Below are 16,704 nucleotides of genomic sequence, written 5' to 3'. Positions count from 1 at the left end.
ATGTTGAAGACGAGGTGACCAACAGAACATCGCCACGCTGACACCTTTGTGTATTTGTGTGGGGTGAACTCAACTAGGAGACAAGGCTCACCTCCTCTTGTATTCCCTGTCTTTCGGGTGATCTGCCTAAGAATCAGCAACTATCATGAACGCAGTCATGCTGGACCACTAAGAGGAAGGGATGTAAACAGAACTTAACCAGGGGCCAGTGGTCCCTTTTGAATCCTTGGCCCAATACATAGTCTTTGGGATTTAGCACCCAATCGTTTGAAAACTCGCAGTCACCGGGATTTAGTGCCGGGCGCACTTCCTTACTTCTCGGTCCCAGCACATAGTTCCTCCCCCTTGCCTCGGGTCACTGGAAGGTTGCCTTATTTCAAACGACCAGCCTAGAGTCAGCCTCCTGGGCCAAACAAAGATGCTAGCCCTTAACAGGCTCGGGATGTTCATTTGGGTCTCCGTCTCCTTTCGGGGCCTGTGTATGGACACACTCCTTCCAATATCAAAGCTGATGCCTGCGGGCTACGGCGCATTGCAAATAAAGGAAGAAAGAAAGCTCGGACTCAATGGCAGCAGCGCCCTGGTCCACTCGGAGCGCATTTACGATATGCACTGCAGGTCCCTGCAGTAAACGAACTCCTCTGTTACAGCAGCTAAATACTGGAATGCATTTGCAGCAAGCATTCGCTGCAGCAAAACGTCTCTTCTTTAGAAACAAAACTTAAACATATATTCTGAGTCTTCCTCCCCCTCCACGCTCCCCTCCCGCCCCCCACAAGGTCTGTCCCTATTTCCCCCATTTTCTGGGACATTAGCTATTGTGAGTCAAGTGCCGAGAAACCTCTGGTTTGGTAGCGCCCCGCCCAAATAATACCAATGCCCTTCTCGCTCCTCAGCCAATGCTCACCCGGGCCCGTCTCCGCCCCTCGTCTGCTCTGCATCGTGCACTCCATGCACACTTCTTCCTGCGTTCGACATAGCCCCCAGGTATTACTCGCTTCCGGCTCCAATACGAAGAATGCCATCTAGCGCTTCATGTCGGATCCCCTCGCTTCTAAGAGCTGCAGTAATAGATGCGGCCTTCCAATATATGGAGCTCAGTTTAACTTCGGGAGGATGAATACCGAGCTATCTTTTCTTATCCCAGCTCCCCCCGCCCTCCACCTCCCCCCGCCCCCAATGGATCCATGGCGGCTTCCAGTTCTTGTAATGTATGCAATGTGTACACAGCACAGGCTCATCGATAGGCTGTATACAGGCAGATTCATTTAATTACACCTGGGCGTCTTGTATAGCGGAAGCATGCGGAGATGCTCACTTCGGAGCGCTATACAGAGAGAAAGAAAGGTCTGCAGACTTGCCTAGAGAGAAACCAGCAGACACACATTTCTCGGTATGTCTTTGTGTTTCTCCCCCGTCAGCCCTCCACTCCACCCTCAGAGATGAGTTCCTGGCAGCCTGGCTCAGATAAGTGTGTGTTCTGCTTTATTAAAAAGCGGATCTGATCCAGCAGCAGCAGCTCCCCCCTCCCCCTTGTCACTTCCCGATGTGATGCTCATGAAAGGGAGGGGGTAGGGGGCATGTTTGGCCTCTGTGTTCGGACCATGCCATTGTCCCGTGGTAAGCTGGGACATCCGGGTGGTTGGGATGGAAACCCAGCAGGCGGGCAGGAGGGCAGCAGGCAGAGGAGGGGGCTTCGATGCTGACAGTTTGCCTTGGGATGGGGTGGCCAGAGTCTCCGTTCCACTAGCCCTGGCCCTGGTGGTTGCTCGCCCCTTGCGCCCCTTGGTCCGCTCCACCATTTCCTGGGTGCTGCGGGAACAGCAGGCGACATCCAGGTAGACCAGCCTCACTCCCACTGAGCTGGCATTATCCGGCCTCTCACTGACCTCCATCGCTCGGCTGCCGAGGCAGGATGTCGGTGCACAGGGCCCAGCCTTCCCCCTTTGGGCACCTGAGGCGCGAAAGGCACATCTCGCGGAACGAGTGGAGGGTCTTGGCATCGCAGAGACCTCAGGATGGAAGGAGGTCGCCCACCTCTGGAGGCTGGAGCACAGAGGCCCCTCACAAATGCACCATGTTTACTGAGGTCCCTGCACCCAAGGGTGCTGTCAGGGCTGCGGCGAATGGTTGTGCACCCAACGGACGGGCAGATGTTGGAAAGCAGCCGAACGAGGTGGGAGGTCCAGGCCCCCAGGCTGCTCCACAATCACTGCCAGAAAGGGTAGGAGGGAGGAGAGGAAGCCCGGCCTTGGGGAAGAGCACGGAGCTGGACCAGGAGGTAGGAGACGCTCTGGGGGTCGGACTGCAGCTATTGGCCGGAGTGGACCAACTCTGCATCACCTCAAGAGACACGGCCCGGGGTAAGTCCAGCACCTTCTCCAGGAACCTGCTATTCTCCACACAAGCAGCTGTCTGCCACTCTGCCACACAGGCACCTGCCACTCTCCCCCAGCGGCTGCCTGCCACTGACACAGGTATCTGACACTCTCCTCCCAGCATCTGTCTGCCACTGTGCCCGAGGCACCTGCCACTCTCCCGCAGCGGCTGCCTGCCACACACACAGGCACCAGCCACTCTCCCCTATCAGCTGTCTCCCACTGTGCCATAGATACCTGACACTTTCCTCCCAGCATCTGTCTGCCACTCTGCCACACACACACACAAGCACCTGCCACTCTCACCCAGCAGCTGCCTTCCAGTGTGCCACACACACACAAGCAATGGCCACTCTCCCTCAGCTGCTGCCTTCCACTGTGCCACACACACAAGCACCTGCCACTCTCCCCCAGAAGCTGCCTTCCACTGTGCCACACACACAAACACCGGCCAGTCTCCCCCAGTAGCTGCCTTCCACTGTGCCACACACACACAAGCACTGGCCACTCTCCCCCAGCTGCTGCCTTTCACTGTGCCACAAACACAAGCACCAGCCACACTCCCCCAGCAGCTGCCTTCCACTGTGCCACACACACAAGCACCGGCCACTCCCCCCCAGCAGCTGCCTTCCACTGTGCCACACACATAAGCACCGGCCACTGTCCCCCAGCAGCTGCCTTCCACTGTGCCACACACAGAAACACACAAGCACCAGCCACTCTCCCCCAGCAGCTGCCTTCCACTGTGCCACACATACACACAAACACTGGCCACTCTCCCCCAGTAGCTGCCTTCCACTGTGACAAACACACAAGCACCGCCCACTCTCCCCCAGCAGCTGCCTTCCACTGTGCCACACACACAAGCACCGGCCACTCTCCCCCAGCAGCTGCCTTCCACTGTGCCACACACACAAGCACCTGCCACTCTCCCCCAGAAGCTGCCTTCCACTGTGCCACACACACAAGCACCGGCCAGTCTCCCCCAGCAGCTGCCTTCCACTGTGCCACACACACACAAGCACTGGCCACTCTCCCCCAGCAGCTGCCTTCCACTGTTCCACACACATAAGCACTGGCCACTCTCACCCAGCAGCTGCCTTCCACTGTGCCACACACACAAGCACCGGCCAGTCTCCCCCAGCAGCTGCCTTCCACTGTGCCACACACACACAAGCACTGGCCACTCTCCCCCAGCAGCTGCCTTCAACTGTGCCACACACACAAGCACCTGCCACACTCACCCAGCAGCTGCCTTCGACTGTGCCACACACACAAGCACCGGCCACTCTCCACCAGCAACTGCCTTCCACTGTGCCACAAACACAAGCACCTGCCACACTCCCCCAGCAGCTGCCTTCCACTGTGCCACACTCATAAGCACCAGCCACTCTCACGCAGCAGCTGCCTTCCACTGTGCCACACACACAAGCACCGGCCACTCTCCCCCAGCAGCTGCCTTTCATTGTGCCACACACATAAGCACTGGCCACTGTCCCCCAGCAGCTGCCTTCCACTGTGCCACACACATAAGCAATGGCCACTCTCCCCCAGCAGCTGCCTTCCACTGTGCCACACGCACAAGCACTGGCCACTCTCCCCCAGCAGCTGCCTTCCACTGTGCACACACACAAGCAACGGCCACTCTCCCCCAGCAGCTGCCTTCCACTGTGCCACACATACACACAAGCACCGGCCACTCTCGCCCAGTACCTGCCTTCCACTGTGCAAAACACACAAGCACTGCCCACTCTCCCCCGGCAGCTGCGTTCCACTGTGCCACACAACCAAGCACCGGCCACTCTCCCCCAGCAGCTGCCTTCCACTGTGCCACACACACACAAGCACCGGCCACTCTCCCCCAGCAGCTGCTTTCCACAGTGCCACACACACAAGCACCTGCCACTCTCCCCCAGAAGCTGCCTTCCACTGTGCCACACACACAAGCACTGGCCACTCTCCCCCAGCAGCTGCCTTCCACTGTGCCACACACACACAAGCACCAGCCACTCTACCCCAACAGCTGCCTTCCACTGTGCCAAACACACAAGCATTGCTCACTATCCCCCAGCAGCTGCCTTCCACTGTGCCACACACACAAGTACCGCCCACTCTCGCCCAGCAGCTGTCGACCACTGTGCCACACACACAAGCACCGGCCACTCTCACCCAGCAGCTGCCTTCCACTGTGCCACACACACACAAGCAACAGCCACTCTCCCCCAGCAGCTGCCTTCCACTGTGCCAAACACACAAGCACCGCCCACTCTCCCCCAGCAGCTGTGTTCCACTGTGCCACACACACAAGCACCGGCCACTCTCCCCCAGCAGCTGCCTCCCACTGTGCCACACACACAAACACCGGCCACTCTCCCCAGCAGCTGCTTTCCACTGTGCCACACAAACAAGCACCTGTCACTCTCCCCCAGAAGTTGCATTCCGCTGTGCCACACACACAAGCACCGGCCACTCTCCCCCAGCAGCTGCCTTCCACTGTGCCACAGACATAAGCACCGGCCACTCTCACCCAGCAGCTGCCTTCCACTGTGCCACACACACACAAGCACCAGACACTCTCCCCCAGCAGCTGCCTTCCACTGTGCCAAACACACAAGCACCAGCCACTCTCCCCCAGCAACTGCTTTCCACCGTGCCACACACACAAGCACTGGCCACTCTCCCCCAGCAGCTGCCTTCCACTGTACCACACATACACACAAGCACCGGCCACTCTCCCCCAGTAGCTGCCTTCCACTGTGCCACACACACAAGCACTGGCCACTCTCCCCCGGCAGCTGCCTTCCACTGCGCCACACACACAAGCACCGTCCACTCTCCCCCAGCAGATGCTTTCCACTGTGCCACACACACAAGCACCGGCCACTCTCCCCAGCTGCTGGTTCCACTGTGCCACACACACAAGCACCTGCCCCTCTCCCTCAGAAGCTGCCTTCCACTGTGCCAAACACACAAGCACCGGCCACTCTCCCCAGCAGCTGCCTTCCACTGTGCCACACACATAAGCACCGGCCACTCTCACCCAGCAGCTGCCTTCCACTGTGCCACACACACACAAGCACCAGACACTCTCCCCCAGCAGCTGCCTTCCACTGTGCCACACACACAAGCACCGGCCACTCTCCCCCAGCAGCTGCCTTCCACTGTGCCCCACACACAAGCGCCGGCCACTCTCCCCCAGCAGCTGCCTTCCACTGTGCCACACATACACACAAGCACCGGCCACTCTCCCCCAGTAGCTGCCTTCCACTGTGCCACACACACAAGCACTGGCCACTTTCCCCCAGCAGCTGCCTTCCACTGTGCCACACACACACAAGCACCGGCCACTCTCCCCAGCAGCTGCCTTCCACTGTGCCACACATACACAAAAGCACCGGCCACTCTCCCCAGTAGCTTTCTTCCACTGTGCCACACACACAAGCACCGGCCACTCTCCCCCAGCAGCTGCCTTCCACTGTGCCACACACATAAGCACTGGCCACTGTCCCCCAGCAGCTGCCTTCCACTGTGCCACACACATAAGCACCGGCCACTCTCACCCAGCAGCTGCCTTCCACTGTGCCACACACACAAGCACCTGCCACTCTCCCCCAGCAGCTGCTTCCACTGTGCCACACACAGAAACACACAAGCACCGGCCACTCTCCCCGAGCCGCTGCCTTCTACTGTGCCACACACACAAGCACCGGCCACTCTCCCCCAGCAGCTGCCTTCCACTGTGCCACATATACACACAAGCACCGGCTACTCTCCCCCAGTAGCTGCCTTCCACTGTGCCACACACACAAGCACTGGCCATTCTCCCCCAGTAGCTGCCTTCCACTGTGCCACACACACAAACACCGGCCACTCTCCCCAGCAGCTGCTTTCCACTGTGCCACACAAACAAGCACCTGTCACTCTCCCCCAGAAGTTGCATTCCGCTGTGCCACACACACAAGCACCGGCCACTCTCCCCCAGCAGCTGCCTTCCACTGTGCCACAGACATAAGCACCGGCCACTCTCACCCAGCAGCTGCCTTCCACTGTGCCACACACACACAAGCACCAGACACTCTCCCCCAGCAGCTGCCTTCCACTGTGCCAAACACACAAGCACCAGCCACTCTCCCCCAGCAACTGCTTTCCACCGTGCCACACACACAAGCACTGGCCACTCTCCCCCAGCAGCTGCCTTCCACTGTACCACACATACACACAAGCACCGGCCACTCTCCCCCAGTAGCTGCCTTCCACTGTGCCACACACACAAGCACTGGCCACTCTCCCCCGGCAGCTGCCTTCCACTGCGCCACACACACAAGCACCGTCCACTCTCCCCCAGCAGATGCTTTCCACTGTGCCACACACACAAGCACCGGCCACTCTCCCCAGCTGCTGGTTCCACTGTGCCACACACACAAGCACCTGCCCCTCTCCCTCAGAAGCTGCCTTCCACTGTGCCAAACACACAAGCACCGGCCACTCTCCCCAGCAGCTGCCTTCCACTGTGCCACACACATAAGCACCGGCCACTCTCACCCAGCAGCTGCCTTCCACTGTGCCACACACACACAAGCACCAGACACTCTCCCCCAGCAGCTGCCTTCCACTGTGCCACACACACAAGCACCGGCCACTCTCCCCCAGCAGCTGCCTTCCACTGTGCCACATATACACACAAGCACCGGCTACTCTCCCCCAGTAGCTGCCTTCCACTGTGCCACACATACACAAAAGCACCGGCCATTCTCCCCCAGTAGCTGCCTTCCACTGTGCCACACACACAAGCACCGGCCACTCTCCCCCAGCAGCTGCCTTCCAATGTGCCACACACACAAGCACCTGCCACTCGCCCCCAGAAGCTGCCTTCCACTGTGCCACACACACAAGCACCGGCCACTCTCCCCCAGCAGCTGCCTTCCACTGTGCCACACACACAAGCACCAGCCACTCTCCCCCAGCAGCTGCCTTCCACTGTGCCACACACATAAGCACCGGCCACTCTCACCCAGCAGCTGCCTTCCACTGTGCCACACACACAAGCACCAGCCACTCTCCCCCAGCAGCTGCCTTCCACTGTGCCACACACATAAGCACCGGCCACTCTCCCCGAGCCGCTGCCTTCTACTGTGCCACACACACAAGCACCGGCCACTCTCCCCCAGCAGCTGCCTTCCACTGTGCCACATATACACACAAGCACCGGCTACTCTCCCCCAGTAGCTGCCTTCCACTGTGCCACACATACACAAAAGCACCGGCCATTCTCCCCCAGTAGCTGCCTTCCACTGTGCCACACACACAAGCACCGGCCACTCTCCCCCAGCAGCTGCCTTCCAATGTGCCACACACACAAGCACCTGCCACTCGCCCCCAGAAGCTGCCTTCCACTGTGCCACACACACAAGCACCGGCCACTCTCCCCCAGCAGCTGCCTTCCACTGTGCCACACACACAAGCACCAGCCACTCTCCCCCAGCAGCTGCCTTCCACTGTGCCACACACATAAGCACCGGCCACTCTCACCCAGCAGCTGCCTTCCACTGTGCCACACACACACAAGCACCAGCCACTCTCCCCCAGCAGCTGCCTTCCACTGTGCCAAACACACAAGCAAGGCCCACTATCCCCCAGCAGCTGCCTTCCACTGTGCCCCACACACACAAGCACCGCCCACTCTCCCCCTGCAGCTGCCTTCCACTGTGCCACACACACAAGCACCGGCCACTCTCCCCAGCAGATGCTTTCCACTGTGCCACACACACAAGCACCGGCCACTCTCCCCCAGCAGCTGGTTCCACTGTGCCACACACACAAGCACCTGCCCCTCTCCCTCAGAAGCTGCCTTCCACTGTGCCAAACACACAAGCACCGGCCACTCTCCCCCAGCAGCTGCCTTCCACTGTGCCACACACATAAGCACTGGCCACTCTCACCCAGCAGCTGCCTTCCACTGTGCCACACAAACACAAGCAGCAGACACTCTCCCCCAGCAGCTGCCTTCCACTGTGCCACACACACAAGCATCGGCCACTCTCCCCCAGCAGCTGCTTTCCACTGTGCCACACACACAAGCACCGGCCACTCTCCCCCAGCAGCTGCCTTCCACTGCGCCACAAACACAAGCACCGTCCACTCTCCCCCAGCAGCTGCTTTCCACTGTACCACACATACACACAAGCACCGGCCACTCTCCCCCAGTAGCTGCCTTCCACTGTGCCACACACACAAGCACTGGCCACTCTCCCCCAGCAGCTGCCTTCCACTGCGCCACAAACACAAGCACCGTCCACTCTCCCCCAGCAGATGCTTTCCACTGTGCCACACACACAAGCACCGGCCACTCTCCCCCAGCAGCTGGTTCCACTGTGCCACACACACAAGCACCCGCCCCTCTCCCTCAGAAGCTGCCTTCCACTGTACCAAACACACAAGCACCGGCCACTCTCCCCCAGCAGCTGCCTTCCACTGTGCCACACACATAAGCACCGGCCACTCTCCCCCAGCAGCTGCCTTCCACTGTGCCACACATACACACAAGCACCGGACACTCTCCCCCAGTAGCTGCCTTCCACTGTGCCACACACACAAGCACTGGCCACTTTCCCCCAGCAGCTGCCTTCCACTGTGCCACACACACAAGCACCGGCCACTCTCCCCAGCAGCTGCCTTCCACTGTGCCACACATACACAAAAGCACCGGCCACTCTCCCCAGTAGCTTTCTTCCACTGTGCCACACACACAAGCACCGGCCACTCTCCCCCAGCAGCTGCCTTCCACTGTGCCACACACATAAGACTGGCCACTGTCCCCCAGCAGCTGCCTTCCACTGTGCCACACACACAAGCACCGGCCACTCTCCCCAGCAGCTGCCTTCCACTGTGCCACACATACACAAAAGCACCGGCCACTCTCCCCAGTAGCTTTCTTCCACTGTGCCACATACACAAGCACCGGCCACTCTCCCCCAGCAGCTGCCTTCCACTGTGCCACACACATAAGCACTGGCCACTGTCCCCCAGCAGCTGCCTTCCACTGTGCCACACACACAAGCACCGGCCACTCTCCCCAGCAGCTGCCTTCCACTGTGCCACACATACACAAAAGCACCGGCCACTCTCCCCAGTAGCTTTCTTCCACTGTGCCACACACACAAGCACCGGCCACTCTCCCCCAGCAGCTGCCTTCCACTGTGCCACACACATAAGACTGGCCACTGTCCCCCAGCAGCTGCCTTCCACTGTGCCACACACACAAGCACCGGCCACTCTCCCCAGCAGCTGCCTTCCACTGTGCCACACATACACAAAAGCACCGGCCACTCTCCCCAGTAGCTTTCTTCCACTGTGCCACACACACAAGCACCGGCCACTCTCCCCCATCAGCTGCTTCCACTGTGCCACACACGGAAACACACAAGCACCGGCCACTCTCCCCCAGCAGCTGCCTTCCACTGTGCCACACACATAAGCACCGGCCACTCTCACCCAGCAGCTGCCTTCCACTGTGCCACACACACACAAGCACCAGCCACTCTCCCCCAGCAGCTGCCTTCCACTGTGCCAAACACACAAGCACCGGCCACTCTCACCCAGCAGCTGCCTTCCACTGTGCCACACACACACAAGCACCAGCCACTCTCCCCCAGCAGCTGCCTTCTACTGTGCCACACATACACACAAGCACTGGCCACTCTCCCCCAGCAGCTGCCTTCCACTGTGCCACACATACACACAAGAACCGGCCACTCTCCCCCAGTAGCTGCCTTCCACTGTGCCACACACACAAGCACTGGCCACTCTCCCCCTGCAGCTGCCTTCCACTGTGCCACACATACACACAAGCACCGGCCACTCTCCCCCAGCAGCTGCCTTCCACTGTGCCACACACACACAAGCACTGGCCACTCTCCCCCTGCAGCTGCCTTCCACTGTGCCACACATACACAAAAGCACCGGCCATTCTCCCCCAGTAGCTGCCTTCCACTGTGCCACACACACAAGCACCGGCCACTCTCCCCCAGCAGCTGCCTTCCACTGTGCCACACACACAAGCACCTGCCACTCGCCCCCAGAAGCTGCCTTCGACTGTGCCACACACACAAGCACCGGCCACTCTCCCCCAGCAGCTGCCTTCCACTGTGCCACACACACAAGCACCAGCCACTCTCCCCCAGCAGCTGCCTTCCACTGTGCCACACACATAAGCACCGGCCACTCTCACCCAGCAGCTGCCTTCCACTGTGCCACACACACACAAGCACCAGCCACTCTCCCCCAGCAGCTGCCTTCCACTGTGCCAAACACACAAGCAAGGCCCACTATCCCCCAGCAGCTGCCTTCCCCTGTGCCCCACACACACAAGCACCGCCCACTCTCCCCCAGCAGCTGCCTTCCACTGTGCCACACACACAAGCACCGGCCACTCTCCCCCAGCAGCTGTTTGCCACACACACAAGCACCGTCCATTCCCCCTAAGTAGCTGTTGACCACTGTGCCACACACACAAGCACAGGCCACTCTCACCCAGCAGCTGCCTTCTACTGTGCCACAAACACAAGCACCGGCCACTCTCCCCCAGCAGCTGCCTTCCACTCTGCCACACACACAAGCACCGGCCACTCTCCCCCAGCAGCTGCCTTCCACTGTGCCACACACACACAAGCACCGGCCACTCTCCCCAGCAGCTGCCTTCCACTGTGCCACACATACACAAAAGCACCGGCCACTCTCCCCCAGTGGCTTTCTTCCACTGTGCCACACACACAAGCACCGGCCACTCTCCCCCAGCAGCTGCCTTCCACTGTGCCACACACATAAGCACTGACCACTGTCCCCCAGCAGCTGCCTTCCACTGTGCCACACACATAAGCACCGGCCACTCTCACCCAGCAGCTGCCTTCCACTGTGCCACACACACAAGCACCTGCCACTCTCCCCCAGCAGCTGCCTTCCACTGTGCCACACACAGAAACACCAGCCACTCTCCCCCAGCAGCTGCCTTCCACTGTTCCACACATACACATAAGCACCGGCCACTCTCCCCCAGTAGCTGCCTTCCACTGTGCCACACACACAAGCACTGGCCACTCTCCCCCAGCAGCTGCCTTCCACTGTGCCACACACACACAAGCACTGGCCACTCTCCCCCAGCAGCTGCCTTCCACTGTGCCACACATACACAAAAGCACCGGCCATTCTCCCCCAGAAGCTGCCTTCCACTGTGCCACACACACAAGCACCGGCCACTCTCCCCCAGCAGCTGCCTTCCACTGTGCCACAAACACAAGCACCTGCCACTCGCCCCCAGAAGCTGCCTTCCACTGTGCCACACACACAAGCACCGGCCTCTCTCCCCCAGCAGCTGCCTTCCACTGTGCCACACACACAAGCACCAGCCACTCTCTCTCAGCAGCTGCCTTCCACTGTGCCAAACACATAAGCACCGGCCACTCTCACCCAGCAGCTGCCTTCCACTGTGCCACACACACACAAGCACCAGTCACTCTCCCCCAGCAGCTGCCTTCCACTGTGCCAAACACACAAGCAAGGCCCACTATCCCCCAGCAGCTGCATTCCACTGTGCCCCACACACACAAGCACCGCCCACTCTCCCCCAGCAGCTGCCTTCCACTGTGCCACACACACAAGCACCGGCCACTATCCCCCAGCAGCTGCTTGCCACACACACAAGCACCGTCCATTCCCTCTAAGTAGCTGTTGACCACTGTGCCACACACACAAGCACCGGCCACTCTCACCCAGCAGCTGCCTTCTACTGTGCCACACACACAAGCACCGGCCACTCTCCCACAGCAGCTGCCTTCCACTGTGCCACACACACAAGCACCGGCCACTCTCCCCCAGCAGCTGCCTTCCACTGTGCCACACACATAAGCACTGGCCACTCTCACCCAGCAGTTGCCTTCCACTGTGCCACACACACACAAGCACCAGCCACTCTAACGCAGCAGCTGCCTTCCACTGTGCCAAACACACAAGCAAGGCCCACTATCCCCCAGCAGCTGCCTTCCACTGTGCCCCACACACACAAGCACCGCCCACTCTCCCCCAGCAGCTGCCTTCCACTGTGCCACACACACAAGCACCGGCCACTATCCCCCAGCAGCTGTTTGCCACACACACAAGCACCGTCCATTCCTCCTAAGTAGCTGTTGACCACTGTGCCACACACACAAGCACCGGCCACTCTCCCCCAGCAGCTGCCTTCCACTGTGCCACACACACAAGCACCGGCCACTCTCCCCCAGCAGCTGCCTTCCACTGTGCCACACACATAAGCACTGGCCACTCTCACCCAGCAGCTGCCTTCCACTGTGCCACACACACAAGCACCGGCCACTCTCCCCCAGCAGCTGCCTTCCACTGTGCCACACACATAAGCACTGGCCACTCTCACCCAGCAGCTGCCTTCCACTGTGCCACACACACACACAAGGAACGGCCACTCTCCCCCAGCAGCTGCCTTCTACTCTGCTACACATACAAACAAGCACCGGCCACTCTCTCCCAGTAGCTGCCTTCCACTGTGCCAAACACACAAGCACCGCCCACTCTCCCCCAGCAGCTGCGTTCCACTGTGCCACACACACAAGCACCGGCCACTCTCCCCCAGCAGCTGCTTTCCACTGTGCCACACACACAAGCACCTGTCACTCTCCCCCAGAAGCTGCCTTTCACTGTGCCACACACACAAGCACCGGCCACTCTCCCCCAGCAGCTGCCTTCCACTGTGCCACACACATAAGCACTGGCCACTCTCACCCAGCAGCTGCCTTCCACTGTGCCACACACACACAAGCACCAGACACTCTCCCCCAGCATCTGCATTCCACTGTGCCACACACACAAGCACTGGCCACTCTCCCCCAGCAGCTGCTTTAAACTGTGTCACACACACAAGCACTGGCCACTCTCCCCAGCAGCTGCCTTCCACTGTGCCACATATACACACAAGCACCGGCCACTCTCCCCCAGTAGCTTTCTTCCACTGTGCCACACACACAAGCACCGGCCACTCTCCCCCAGCAGCTGCCTTCCACTCTGCCACACACATAAGCACTGGCCACTGTCCCCCAGCAGCTGCCTTCCACTGTGCCACACACATAAGCACCGGCCACTCTCACCCAGCAGCTGCCTTCCACTGTGCCACACACACAAGCATCTGCCACTCTCCTGCAGCAGCTGCCTTCCACTGTGCCACACACAGAAACACACAAGCACCGGCCACTCTCACCCAGCAGCTGCCTTCCACTGTGCCACACACACAAGCAAGGCCCACTATCCCCCAGCAGCTGCATTCCACTGTGCCCCACAAACACAAGCACCGCCCACTCTCCCCCAGCAGCTGCCTTCCACTGTGCCACACACACAAGCACCGGCCACTATCCCCCAGCAGCTGCTTGCCACACACACAAGCACCGTCCATTCCCCCTAAGTAGCTGTTGACCACTGTGCCACACACACAAGCACCGGCCACTCTCACCCAGCAGCTGCCTTCTACTGTGCCACACACACAAGCACCGGCCACTCTCCCACAGCAGCTGCCTTCCACTGTGCCACACACACAAGCACCGGCCACTCTCCCCCAGCAGCTGCCTTCCACTGTGCCACACACATAAGCACTGGCCACTCTCACCCAGCAGCTGCCTTCCACTGTGCCACACACACACAAGCACCAGCCACTCTAACCCAGCAGCTGCCTTCCACTGTGCCAAACACACAAGCAAGGCCCACTATCCCCCAGCAGCTGCCTTCCACTGTGCCCCACACACACAAGCACCGCCCACTCTCCCCCAGCAGCTGCCTTCCACTGTGCCACACACACAAGCACCGGCCACTATCCCCCAGCAGCTGTTTGCCACACACACAAGCACCGTCCATTCCCCCTAAGTAGCTGTTGACAACTGTGCCACACACACAAGCACTGCCCACTCTCCCCCAGCAGCTGCCTTCCACTGTTCCACACACACAAGCACCGGCCACTCTCCCCCAGCAGCTGCCTTCCACTGTGCCACACACATAAGCACTGGCCACTCTCACCCAGCAGCTGCCTTCCACTGTGCCACACACACAAGCACCGGCCACTCTCCCCCAGCAGCTGCCTTCCACTGTGCCACACACATAAGCACTGGCCACTCTCACCCAGCAGCTGCCTTCCACTGTGCCACACACACACACACACACACACAAGGAACGGCCACTCTCCCCCAGCAGCTGCCTTCTACTCTGCTACACATACAAACAAGCACCGGCCACTCTCTCCCAGTAGCTGCCTTCCACTGTGCCAAACACACAAGCACCGCCCACACTCCCCCAGCAGCTGCGTTCCACTGTGCCACACACACAAGCACCGGCCACTCTCCCCCAGCAGCTGCTTTCCACTGTGCCACACACACAAGCACCTGTCACTCTCCCCCAGAAGCTGCCTTCCACTGTGCCACACACACAAGCACCGGCCACTCTCCCCCAGCAGCTGCCTTCCACTGTGCCACACACATAAGCACTGGCCACTCTCACCCAGCAGCTGCCTTCCACTGTGCCACACACACACAAGCACCAGACACTCTCCCCCAGCAGCTGCATTCCACTGTGCCACACACACAAGCACTGGCCACTCTCCCCCAGCAGCTGCTTCACACTGTGCCACACACACAAGCACCCGCCACTTTCCCCAGCAGCTGCCTTCCACTGTGCCACATATACACACAAGCACCGGCCACTCTCCCCCAGTAGCTTTCTTCCACTGTGCCACACACACAAGCACCGGCCACTCTCCCCCAGCAGCTGCCTTTCACTCTGCCACACACATAAGCACTGGCCACTGTCCCCCAGCAGCTGCCTTCCACTGTGCCACACACATAAGCACCGGCCACTCTCACCCAGCAGCTGCCTTCCACTGTGCCACACACACAAGCATCTGCCACTCTCCTGCAGCAGCTGCCTTCCACTGTGCCACACACAGAAACACACAAGCACGGGCCACTCTCCCCCAGCAGCTGCCTTCTACTGTGCCACACACACAAGCACCGGCCAATCTCCCCCAGCAGCTGCCTTCTACTGTGCCACACACACAAGCACCGGCCACTCTCCCCCAGCAGCTGCCTTCCACTGTGCCACACATACACACAAGCACCGGCCACTCTCCCCCAGCAGCTGCCTTCCACTGTGCCACACACACACAAGCACTGGCCACTCTTTCCCAGCAGCTGCCTTCCACTGTGCCACACATACACAAAAGCACCGGCCATTCTCCCCCAGTAGCTGCCTTCCACTGTACCACACACACAAGCACCGGCCACTCTCCCCCAGCAGCTGCCTTCCACTGTGCCACACACACAAGCACCTGCCACTCGCCCCCAGAAGCTGCCTTCCACTATGCCACACACACAAGCACCGGCCACTCTCCCCCAGCAGTTGCCTTCCACTGTGCCACACACATAAGCACCGGCCACTCTCACCCAGCAGCTGCCTTCCACTGTGCCACACACACACAAGCACCAGCCACTCTCCCCCAGCAGCTGCCTTCCACTGTGCCAAACACACAAGCACTGCCCACTATCCCCCAGCAGCTGCCTTCCACTGTGACCCACACACACAAGCACCGCCCACTCTCCCCCAGCAGCTGCCTTCCACTGTGCCACACACACAAGCACCGGCCACTCTCCCCCAGCAGCTGTTTGCCACACACACAAGCACCGTCCATTCCCCCTAAGGAGCTGTTGACCACTGTGCCACACACACAAGCATCGGCCACTCTCGCCCAGCAGCTGCCTTCTACTGTGCCACACACACAAGCAAGGCCCACTATCCCCCAGCAGCTGCATTCCACTGTGCCCCACAAACACAAGCACCGCCCACTCTCCCCCAGCAGCTGCCTTCCACTGTGCCACACACACAAGCACCGGCCACTATCCCCCAGCAGCTGCTTGCCACACACACAAGCACCGTCCATTCCCCCTAAGTAGCTGTTGACCACTGTGCCACACACACAAGCACCGGCCACTCTCACCCAGCAGCTGCCTTCTACTGTGCCACACACACAAGCACCGGCCACTCTCCCACAGCAGCTGCCTTCCACTGTGCCACACACACAAGCACCGGCCACTCTCCCCCAGCAGCTGCCTTCCACTGTGCCACACACATAAGCACTGGCCACTCTCACCCAGCAGCTGCCTTCCACTGTGCCACACACACACAAGCACCAGCCACTCTAACCCAGCAGCTGCCTTCCACTGTGCCAAACACACAAGCAAGGCCCACTATCCCCCAGCAGCTGCCTTCCACTGTGCCCCACACACAC

The 16,704-nt window shown here is 60.1% G+C and overlaps 1 protein-coding gene across 2 annotated transcripts in view; it reads left to right on the top strand.

Annotated features, from left to right (window-relative positions):
- Positions 1–1,569: 1,569 nt before the first annotated feature.
- The window catches only part of LOC138491162 (phospholipid scramblase family member 5-like), a 113,178-nt gene continuing 98,043 nt past the window's right edge, over positions 1,570–16,704 (top strand). For both annotated transcript variants that reach the window (XM_069617538.1, XM_069617537.1), the window contains exon 1: positions 1,570–2,363. In XM_069617538.1, coding sequence (XP_069473639.1) covers positions 1,916–2,363 — 448 coding nt within the window. In that variant the 5' untranslated portion in view covers positions 1,570–1,915. The remainder of the gene's footprint in view (positions 2,364–16,704) is intronic.

Source organism: Ambystoma mexicanum, chromosome 10 (assembly GCF_040938575.1).
Source record: "Ambystoma mexicanum isolate Mex_15411 chromosome 10, UKY_AmexF1_1, whole genome shotgun sequence".
NCBI classification, from domain to species: Eukaryota; Metazoa; Chordata; class Amphibia; order Caudata; family Ambystomatidae; genus Ambystoma; species Ambystoma mexicanum.
Note: the sequence above shows the minus strand (reverse complement) of the source record. Positions and strands in the feature narration are given on the sequence as shown.